General features: G+C 57.1%; 1 protein-coding gene across 1 annotated transcript; it reads left to right on the top strand.

The window, feature by feature from the left end:
- The first annotated feature begins 5464 nt into the window (after positions 1-5464).
- On the top strand, positions 5465-8208 carry NUDT18 (nudix hydrolase 18). The gene is made up of 3 exons (XM_030832579.2): positions 5465-5740; positions 6673-6886; positions 7136-8208. The coding sequence occupies exons 1-3, from the start codon at positions 5579-5581 to the stop codon at positions 7729-7731; spliced, it is 972 nt and encodes a 323-aa protein (XP_030688439.1). The 5' UTR covers positions 5465-5578; the 3' UTR covers positions 7732-8208.
- Positions 8209-11126: the final 2918 nt, after the last annotated feature.

The following is an 11126-nucleotide window of genomic DNA, read 5'->3' as shown; positions in this document are numbered from 1 at the left end:
TGCTGCCGTGTGGTTGGCCCTGCTCCTGCAGGCCACATGGACTGGGGAGGGAGGGGACACATGGAAATGGAGCAGGGTGGGAGGGGGCTGAGGCTGTGGTGACGGGGACCTCAAACACCCCTGCCTGTTCTTAGGGTGGGGGGCAGGGTCCCTCCCTCCCGCAGAGAAGCAGGTGGAGCCTTCCAAGGGGGCTGCCCTTGAGGATACTCCTGACAGCGACAGCGGGCAAGGCAGAGGTCTGGGCCACAGCAGCAAGGCCATCTCCCTGTGTGGCACCAGAGATTCTGGAACCCTCGCTCTCCCCACGAACTCCAGGCTACCCCATCTCTCCTGTCTGACCTGACCTGGAGCTCCGGGAGTCTGGCCGGGTAGAGCCCCTGCCCAGCCTTCTGCCCTCGGTGCCCATGGCCAGCCCCATGCCCGCTGGCCGGTCACCTGAGACAGCTGACAGCCCCCCCCCCCCGGCCCGGGACCCTCTAGTGTGACTCCACCCACTCCCCTGCCCTTGTACATCTCACCACAACATCCTCCAAGTCGTGTTACAGTCGTTCCTGCAGTGGTTCAGGGAATGTTTTTTTATGAAATAAATTTTTTATTATAAATTTAATATACTTTCAGAACATTTAGAAAATAAGAAAAACAAACCTGTATACCCACCTCCACTCACCTCCAATCCAACCACTATTAGTCTTCTGGTGTATTTCCTTTATTTAGTCTTTTCTCCAGGAATCTGTTTTACACATGGATGAATTGGGGTGCTTTGTACTGGGTTTCCTGTTTTTTTTTTAAATTTATTTATTATTTATTTATTTTTGGCTGCGTTGGGTCTTGGTTTCTGCGCGTGGGCATTCTCTAGTTGCGGTGAGCGGGGGCTCCTCTTCGTTGCGGTGCGCAGGCTTCTCATCGCGGTGGCTTCTCTTGTTGCGGAACACGGGCACTAGAGCACAGGCTCAGTAGTCGTGGAGCACGGGCTTAGTTGCTCCGCGGCATGGGGGATCTTCCTGGAACAGGGCTCGAACCCATGTCTCCTGCACTGGCAGGCGGACTCTCAACCACTGCGCCACCAGGGAAGCCATGCTGGGTTTCCTTCTGTAAAAATGTATTGTGATCGGGCTTCCCTGGTGGCGCAGTGGTTGGGAGTCCACCTGCCGGTGCAAGAGACACGGGTTCGTGCCTCGGTCCGGGAGAATCCCACATGCCGCAGAGCGGCTGGGCCCGATGAGCCATGGCCGCTGAGCCTGCGCGTCCGTGAGCCTGTGCTCCGCAACGGGAGAGGCCACAACAGTGAGAGGCCCGTGTACCGCAAAAAAAAAATGTAATCATTTCCCGGGTTGCTATGTAACCTTTACTTTAAATGGCTGCGTATATTCCCTTAAGTGGCTTGGCAGTGATTTCCATAAACATCTCTCATTTTTAAAAAAGTTAGGTTTCTTCATTGTTTACAAAGCTAGGTTATTTCCATTTTTTCCACGGGATAGGAAAAAAAGCAAAAAGAAAAAATTAAGGAACTACTGCACTTTATGTGCCAGGGATCTCACTGAATCCCTTATCACAACTTTGGGGTCGATATTACTTATTTCCATTTTACAGAAGAGGAAACAGGCAGGCCGGGGTTAAGTGTGTCACCCAAGGTCACACAGCAATTTTAGTGGCAGAACTGGGACTTGAACCAAGTTTCCTGACTTAAGCCGCCTCATTTACATTACAGTCTTCGTGGTTAATGGATTTTGCAGATGGGCTTGCTGTCCCCTCTGTCCTCCTCCTTCCGGTACATGCACTTCAGAGCTGATCACGTTCCAAGTGGCACGGAGTGACCCATCCTTACCTACACTTCACCTTGTATAGCCGTGTCCTGATGTCACCCCAGAACCCCAAACACGGTGTCCTTCCTGTGGGAAGATGGCGATGGCCCCGGGACAGGCCCTGTCTCCCGTCCAGGCCTCTTTGAGGCCTCCCCTTTCATGGCAGGTCACAGCACCCTTGAGGGCATATTGGGTCTGGCTCCTAGCGAGCAGCAGGTGGACCAAATGTTTCAGAACTCGACCTGGGAATAAAACCGGTCCAGGTAGGGACTGACCCTGAGACAGCTTGGGGCACTTGGTGGCCCTCTTCCTCAAAGAGGTTCAGCAGGCCACCCCTCAGTCCAGCCCTGCACTTTGGGCCTCTGCCTCCCTGTATCCCACTGTCCACCTGCTCCAGCCCTGCTCACTGGCCCGGCTATCACAGAGGCACCTCAGAGCCGGAAGTGACCTCAGAGTGTGTATATCCAATGCTGCCTTTTTTTTTCTTATCAAGTACTTTTTTTTTTTTTTTTTCGGTACGCGGGCCTCTCACTGCTGTGGCCTCTCCCGTTGCGGAGCACAGGCTCCGGACGCGCAGGCTCAGCGGCCATGGCTCATGGGCCCAGCCGCTCCGCGGCATGTGGGATCTTCCCGGACCGGGGCACGAACCTGTGTCCCCTGCATCGGCAGGAGGACTCTTAACCACTGCGTCACCAGGGAAGCCCTTAAGTACATTTTTTAGACTTTTTTTTTTTGGCCATGCCATGCGGCTTGCAGGATCTTAGCTCCCTGACCAGGGACTGAATCCGGGACCTAGGCAGTGAGAGCACCTAGTCTTAATCACTGGATCGCTAGGGAAGTCCTATTTTTTTTTTTTAGACTTTTAATTTTGAAATGATTTGAGGTTTCCAGTTGAGTCACAAAGATACTACAGAGAGTTCCCAGTTCCCCTTCATCCGTAACATCTTACAGAACTGTGGCACAATGATTGAAACGTAAGAAATTGATATGAACACTACCATTAGCTAAACCACAGATTTTATTGGGATTTCACCAGTTGTCTGTTTTAGGAGCCACCCAACCACCTTACAGATGGCCTAGAGGGTAGATGTGGCTCCCGCGAGGTCACCCAGCAAGCTAGTGGCGGGGCACAGGCTGAAGCCAGACCTCCTCCTCCCCGTACTCTGGGCTACTGTCCTCCTCACCCTTCCTGCTTTGTCCAGGGCCACGGCTGCTGCTCCCTAAATGACTTTAGCCTCACAGACACCCTTGCCCCACCCTGCCTGCCCGGCCTGTTTCCGAGGTTGCCTATGCTGCCTTCCTGTTCGCATGCACGTGTGTCCACAGGCCCCAAAATGGCTGGCTCAGGCCCGGCTCCTGTGGGTGCTGGGAGCACTGCACCGTGGGGCCAACCAGTTCAGCCACTTCCGTCCACTGTGCTGCTCAGCCACCCACACCCGCAAGTGCTCTGCCCTCTGTGGGAATGGAGGATGCAGAGCAAACCTGATGGAGACCTACCTTTGTTTCACATTCTGGAAGTTTCTATCTCAGCCCCCCTCCCTCCCTTGGCTTTTCCAGTTCTGTCTTGGGGTTTCTCCTGACTCAGTCTGGTGTGTGCTCTGTCTCCCAACACCTTGAGAAAGTCTACTTTCTGTTGTCCCTCTCAGAATCTGCCAAGGCCTGGGTAAACCCCCTCAAGGGCCTTCTGCCCGTGGGGCCCTTCACAGTTTACAATTGGTTTTCAAGTTTCTCATGTGCTCTTCATCACAGGGGTGACTAGGTCCACTTAACAGGAGAGGAGCGCTTTTCCCGGTGATAATGGGGGGAGTGGAGACACGGTCTGCTGCAGCCTTTGCTCTTCCGGTCAGTTAGGACATCTGGTATTTATCTTAGGCTGCCTCTGAGACTCTCCGAGCCCTGCCCAGACATGACCTCACTCTCTCTCAAATCATCCCTGGGAGGCAGAAAGGAGTCTGGGACTAACACTGTCCCCACTTCACAGATGGGAAAATCAAGGTCTAAACACACACACGCACACGCACGCACGCACGCATGTATGTGCGGCAAATACATCGACAAGTTGCTGTGCAGTCCTGGGGGCCTGACTTCAGCCCTGTGAGTTCAGTTGTTTGGGACGTGACAGGTCTTGGATAGGGGTAGGGGCAGCAGCGTTCACCAAGTGCCTCAAAAGATTGCGGGTCCCCTGGGGATACTCCACAGCCTAATCCAGCACCCTGCCTCCAGGGACCTTGCAGTAAGTTCAGTATGTGAGAAGGGCCTAAGGAGGCTGATCTGGTGTGGCTGGAATTCCCGAGAGTAAGGTCTAGTTCACCGTGGCCCTGTAGGCACATTTCATGAAAATGAGCCTTTGTGTGGTAGCAACAAGTGCTGCGGCCAGGAGGGCCCAGCCTGGAGGGTTGGTGGGCTGCCTGGTGGTGGTGACCCTCGCCAGACAGCCCCCAGAGCTCCTCTCATGATGTCTCACCTTCCCGACAGCCCTGGGAAGGAAGAGCTGTTAGGAGCATACAGCATGAGCAAACAGGCCCACAACTTATTCAGGGTACAGAGCCAGCCAGGGAGCAGTGGCTGGGCATCCAGCTCCAAGTCCAGCGCTTTGTCTGCTCCACCAAGCTACTGTTCCCCCAAAAGGGACATGCCCAAAGCCAGCAGGAGGGAAAGGGGAGCCCTCACTGGGGCTGAAGAGCTCAGACTTGGCTGATTTCAGCTTCATTCCAGCTGGCCCTGCCTTCCTGTCCTGAGAGGAGGTTAAAGGAAGCTCTGAGGAGGAAAGATCAGGCTGCAGGGGAAGCAGGAGCTCCCCAAATCAACCCACACACCATCTCTCAATATTCCAGGGCTCCGTTAACTGCGGGGGCGGGGGGCGGGGGACAACAAAGAGCAGGACCCGGCCCCTGCAGGGGAGAGGGCCCTGACCCTGCGAGGGAAATGCGGCAGGCAGGGCGCCGAGAGAATACTGAGGGCTGGGCAGGCTGATCTCTGCCCCAAATCCCGCCTTCCATCGCCAGGCACACCTTGAGCATCCCAGCTCTGCTCCCTCACTCCTCTGAGCGCCTGTAGCATCTCATGCCCAAACCAATCTTTTAGCCCTTGGCTTATAAATCAGTTGACTTTCCATTATATGTCTATGTCCACGTCTCCAACTAGATCAATATCTCCTCCAAGGCAGGAGCTCGTGTCCTCCCTGCCACGTGACAGTCAAGTCCATTTTTAGTGAAGAAAGGTTATCTGGGAAGTGTCATTTCGGGCAAGGCCATGGTTTGTTTACGACAAAAGCTGGACAGTGGGTCCAAGCCTCGGGCCCGGGGACGTCCTCGGGCTTGTAACGTCACCGTCGCTGGCCGCTGCGGCGCTCCGCAGCCTGCGGGCAGGATGACATCATCGTCGGAACCGGTGCAGACAAGTGCGCGCGGGAGGAATTAGCTTGGCTGGCGGCTGGCTGCGCCGGGAAAGAGAGAGGAGAAACCGATAGAGAGGCAGAAGCGGGGCGGGGTCCGCACTGCCAGGGCGCGGTGCCCAGCCCCCTTACGGACTGTCCCCGCCCCTTTACGGACTGGCCCCGCCCCACCGTGACAGATGCGAGCCAGCCAATCCGGGCCGGTCGCGGTGACGCGCAGCCTATCAGCGGCCAGGGCTCTCCGGGCGCTTCCGCTTTGCGAGCGCGTCTGGCCCGAGTTCGCAGGGGGAGGGTGTGAGGGCGACGCGTTCCACGGTCACCCAAGTTCATCCCACCCGGCTTGGCCGGTCTGCGGGGGGCCCGCCTTCTCCCTGGGGACCCGATGGCCTCGGAAGACCTGGCAGGGACACTGGCGGCCGTTCTGGGGGGCCGGGGGCTGCGCGTGCAGAACTATGACTCGGGGCCGGCCGGGGAGACGCCGGCGCAGGTGCGGCTGCGGAAGAACGTCTGCTACGTGGTGCTGGCCGTGTTCCTCAACGAGCAGGTGAGCGTCCGCCCGTCAGGCCCACCGACCAGGCCTCCCGGGCTCGCAGGCAACCCCGGTGGGGACAGAGGACATACCGGCAACAGCCACCGCTTCCTGGTGTGTGGCTCTTCCCAGTTTTGCAAAGCACTCTCACAGTTACATCTGAGCCTTGTGCAGCCCAACCGTGCCATTGTCCCGATGTACAAAGAAAGAAACTAAGGCCCAGGAGCCTGCCTGTCCCATCCCTCTAGGCCTCAGTTCCTTGAGGCTATCTTACGCCTCTTCCTTTCCCCAGAATCTAGCACAGTGCCCGCCGCGGAGTGGGCTCTCTTAAAGACCTGTCCAGTGCTTCAGAGACCTCCCCTGGGTCCCATGGGCAGTAACTGCACAACCTGCGCTTACACTCAGGCCTTCTGACCCCCTGTGTGATGCTCTTTTTGGTGCTGATCCCTGTACAAGTTGCTGTGACAACAGTTAGAAGGGGCCGGAGTCATAGGTAGGAGTTGTACGGGGTGAGGGTTTGGGGTGTGTCTCAAAGTCTAGACTCCAGTGTGAGGACTGGCCACAAGCAGTTTATAAAGCACAAGGGGAGGTGAGAGATATGCAGTGACTTATGCAGACATGAATCAGTGCAGGACACATGGCAGCCCTCGCTGGGAGGCCTAATGTCCAGCCCCTGAAGCAGCTCCCAGGAATCTTAGCCCCTTTCTGAAACGGAAACTTGAGTGCAAGGAAGGATGAATTGCAGAGGCAGCTGCAGTCCCCAGACACACAAGGGCCAGTCGTCTGGAGAGCGCAACAATTTCAGGGTGTCCCCCAGAATGTGGGTATTGAGCAGCTATAGCTGAGATTTGTTATGGACCCAGGGCAAGCAAAGGCTGCCAGCTGTGCTGCTCCCCAGGAGCTCCCATCCCGGCTGTGGTGGGTGAGGATCCTTCCTCTCCCCTCAGGATGAGGTGCTACTGATCCAGGAGGCCAAGAAGGAGTGCCGTGGGTCGTGGTACCTTCCCGCGGGGAGGATGGAGCCCAGGGAGACCATTGTGGAGGCGCTGCAGCGGGAGGTGAAGGAGGAGGCCGGGCTGCAGTGTGAGCCTTTGACGTTGCTATCTGTGGAGGAGCGGGGCCCCTCCTGGATCCGCTTTGTGTTTCTCGCTCGCCCCACAGGTATGGCCCAGTGGATGGCAGTGTGGGCAGAGGGCAGTTGACACCGTTTCCCCAGCTTGTCCTCAGGTGAGATGAGCCCCTGTTCTGGCTGGTACAAACCTGGCATCTCCAGTTTCCAGCCTGAGGACTTGACTCAGGGCCTCCCCTGGGTCAGGGCTAGATCCCTGGGTGGCCCTTTACTCTGCCGGGCACAGCACTTCCCTCAACATAATACCTTTCCCCCTACCCTGTCACCTACATCACCCCCAGGTGGAATTCTCAAGACTCCCAAGGAGGCAGATGCGGAGTCCCTGCAGGCTGGCTGGTACCCACGAACCTCGCTGCCCACCCCGCTGCGAGCCCACGACATTCTGCATCTGATAGAGCTAGCCGCCCAGTATCGCCAGCGAGCCGGGCACCCTCTCCTTCTGCCCCAAGAGCTTCCCTGCAGTCTGGTCTGCCAGCGGCTCGTAGCCACCTTTACCAGTGTCCAGACAGTGTGGGTGTTGGTGGGCACAGTGGGGATGCCTCACTTGCCCATCACCGCCTGTGGCTTTGCTCCCATAGAGCAGAGGGGTGGCATCAAGATGGCCGTCCTGCGTCTGCTACAGGAGTGTCTGACCCTGCACCACTTGGCAGTGGAGACCAAGGGGTTGCTTGGACTGCAGCACCTGGGCAAAGACCAAGCCGATGGCATCTGCCTGAACGTGCTGGTGACGGTGGCTTTTCGGAATCCAGGTATCCAAAATGAGCCCCCGAAGGTTCGGGGCGAGAACTTCTTTTGGTGGAAGGTGGTGGAGGAAGACCTACAAAGCCAGCTCTTACAGAGGCTTCAGGAATCATCCGTTGTCCCAATCAACCGATAGGAGGCTGCCGTCAGTGGGCCAGGAGCTGGGTTCCCATGGGCGGTAATTGCACAACCTGCGCTTACACTCAGGCCGTCTGACCCCCTGTGTGATGGCGTCTGTGCTTCAGAGGAGGCTTTGCCTCTGAGAGGCACAGGGGGTTGGTAGAGATCTTGTTGCATGGGGAGCAGGGCAGTTCTGGTTCCCAGGGGGACTTCCATCTCTTGTTGCCATGGAGCAGGTCCCTGCACTGCATCAGAAGGGACAGTGCCTTCAACCAAGCAAGGAGTCCAGAGCTCGAGGACCCAGTTGCCCTGAGGGCACAATGAGGGCACGACTCCCTAAGGGGATGTGAGGACTTTCTGGACCTGAGGTGGCACCTCCTCATCGTTTTCCGTGCCCGCCTCAGTAAGGGCCTCATCCAGATTCTCAGGCACTTAGAACGTGGAAGGGGTGCTGGGGGAGGTCATTGCAAGGGAGTGGGTCCCTGGCTGAGTAAATAGGTGTTGTTTACTTTGCCTTCCCGCCTAAATGTCTCTGTGGGTTGGAAGTGAGCAGGAAAGGGGGGCTGCCATCAAGAGAAGCGCCTTCCCTCATCCCGCTGATACCACCCAGGCCTTCCCAGACAGCAGGCGACACTGCAGGTGAGTGGCTGGCAGGCTTCCTTCGTCCACCACAGCCTGTCTTGGGCCCGCTGGGGCTCCTTCATGTGCCTGCCAGGTGTGCTGTGACTACATCCCCTCCAAGGTTTGAGCAGTGAGAAGGCCAGGAGAAGCTTCAGGTGGGCGAGGAGCTGTGAGAGCTGCCCCTGCCTCTCTCCCCCAGTCTTTCTGCCTGGGCTTCTCCGACAGATCCCTCCCAACCTCGCTCTGCCCGCCAGGCTCCTGCCTCTGCCTTGGTACGACTCCAGCCCAAAGCCAGACCAAAACCCTCTCTTCATTTCCCCTCAGCTCAGCTGAATCATGGTAGAAATTATTTTTAAAAAGAATTTTACTAAAGTTTAAGGGAAAACCAAAGGAAAGGAGGAAAATATTTCACACTACTTACTGCTATACACTCGCCACTAACATACAGGTTTTGTTCTGAGCAGGGAAATACTTGACTGGGTTTCCCTTCTGAAGTAACTCCACTCGGACAGACACCGAAGGACCAGGATAACCTCAAAGCCCCCCTTCCCTGCCTCTCTGTGCTGCCATCTTGTTTTTCTGGCCTCTGGGGCTGTGGTAGGAATACTCTTGTTCCCTCTACAGACAGATGTTTTCCAAATGAGGGAGACAAACCCTTTCATTCTGGTTTCCCTTCTCTCAGCGTCTGAGAGACCCACCGGTCCACATCCACATTGAAAGACAGTGATCTTCCATTATTTAGCCTATAGTAGTTTTCAACCCTGGGTGCCCATTAGAATCACCGGGAGAGCTTTAAAAACAAACAACTGTGGGCCCACCCTCAGAGACATGATTAACTGGTGGAGGGCGGGATTGGAGCACTGGTATTTTTAAAGGCAACCCACAGCGGGATGCTTTTAAAAAGCAACGAGGCGAAAGCCACGGATCAGGCCTCACTCTGCATCTTCATCTTCCCTGCCTTGGAGTACTCTTGGGGACCCCCCCCTCAGAGGGTCGCCACACGCATACACTTAGGGACAAGATTTTTTAAAGTATCAGGCCCACTGTTCACCACTAAAGCAGTCATACCGCGCACAACATAAACACTAAAAAGGAGACTTGCATACAGATGCCTCAGGTGGCCCATTCCCTCGTGGCGTCTCCAGGGCTGCCGGCTCTCAGCTGTAGGCAAGCCGCGCAAAAATACTTGGCCGAGAGGCTGGCTCCTCGTAGGTGCCGGGGAACATCAGATCAGCACTGCCAGAGCCTGTCTCTGTTTACCACTCCCCCCTCCGGCCCCCACCACACACACACTGCCCCCGTACACCCCTGTGCTGGAAAAGGAATTTAATTCGCCTTCCTTGGGAAGATGGGCCTGAATCAGCAGTGGAGCCCTGGGCAGGACACAAAGGGTGCAGAAGAACAGGGCAGCTGCGTCCACACAACCACACCATTTATTGCCGTGCTGTCTAGCAGGGGACACGGTGCGAATGCCCGAGTGCATTGGGGAGCGGACTGTCTGACTCCCAGACGCTCAAACGTTTTCTGAATCGAAGAGTCCAGACCCAATTCGCCCGCTGAGCTCTGCTCCCCTGTCCCACACCAACGCCCACGTGTGCACACACGCGTGCAGGCACGCGCACAGTGTCCTCCGGGGCAGCAGTTAAATCTTCCTCAGCTTGGAGGGATGCAGGAGAGGTAGAGGTCATTGAGTTTCCTCCTCTTTCACGTCACCTCTTGGCAACCTGTGGACGGCTTCTCGAAGCAGCATGGGCAGAAAAATGAAGCGAGTGGGGCTCTGGCCTGCTCCTCCTTGCCCAGGAGTGAAGCCAGCAACTGCGTTTGCTGTGAGGTAATGCCTGGCGCCGCCTGGGTGCTCCTGCAGGTTGGGACATACTCGGGCCGGGCGGGCTGGCGGCCCCCGCCGGGGAGGTCATGCAGGGAGAACCACACCATGACCGGCTGGCTGCCTGTGCCCCAGCCCCACTCCCCGGCCAGGCCTTGGGGTGGGGCCCACGGGCCGGTGGGCATCTTGGCCTCACCCGGACCCAGAGCTTCCAGCACCGCTGGGACTGAATTCCATGGAGAACCCTGGCAGGATGCTAAGGGCAAGGCCTGGCCTCCCCCGGTCTCTGAGCCCCTCTGCCCAGGTGTCGTGGACCTGCCGAGACAAGTTCAGAAGGCGCCAGAGAGAAACCAGCTGGAGCTGGAGCCTGGCATCCAGCCCCCCGGGCTCCCCAGGCCCTCTCCCACCCTGGCTGCAGCTGCATCAAGCTTCTCATAAGCGGCTGCCCCCAGCTGGGTGCGGAGCATGCTTTGGGCATTTGCCATGAGGCTGTTGGCAATCGTGCAACAGTCTCCAGGAGGGCTGAGGGGGAAGAGGGGCTTCCCCTGCTGTCCACAGCCGCTCCCCCAGGGGTTAAGCCAAGAAAGCAGGAGAGAAAACGTCAAGTCTCGGCAGCATCTACGGTACTTGGTGTGGCGGAGATAGGGTCGTGCCCGCATCTCTCTGGCCTGTGGTCCTGACCAGCCTCAGAGCTATCAGCTCACTCCCCCTCGTGCCCCTGGAATGAGTCTCAGGTCTTGGCCTTCGCCACAGATGGCCCACAGAGACAAGTGACAGGCACAGGACACGTGAAGCTCTGGGTCTGGGGGCTCACTTGGCCGTCACCCAGCTCCCCAGAGAAGGCCCCGAGGACACCATGCTGCCCAGAAAGCCACCTCTTTTGCTACTTGGCTTCTGATACCTCGGAGACCCACTCCTTGAAACCCAGTCTGGTGGAGCCAACAGGCCAAGGTCGTCTTGAGTTA

Source organism: Globicephala melas, chromosome 6, assembly GCF_963455315.2.
Source record: "Globicephala melas chromosome 6, mGloMel1.2, whole genome shotgun sequence".
In the NCBI taxonomy this organism is placed as follows: Eukaryota; Metazoa; Chordata; class Mammalia; order Artiodactyla; family Delphinidae; genus Globicephala; species Globicephala melas.
The sequence above is the reverse complement of the archived record's forward strand: the minus strand, read 5'-3'. Positions and strand labels throughout refer to the sequence as shown.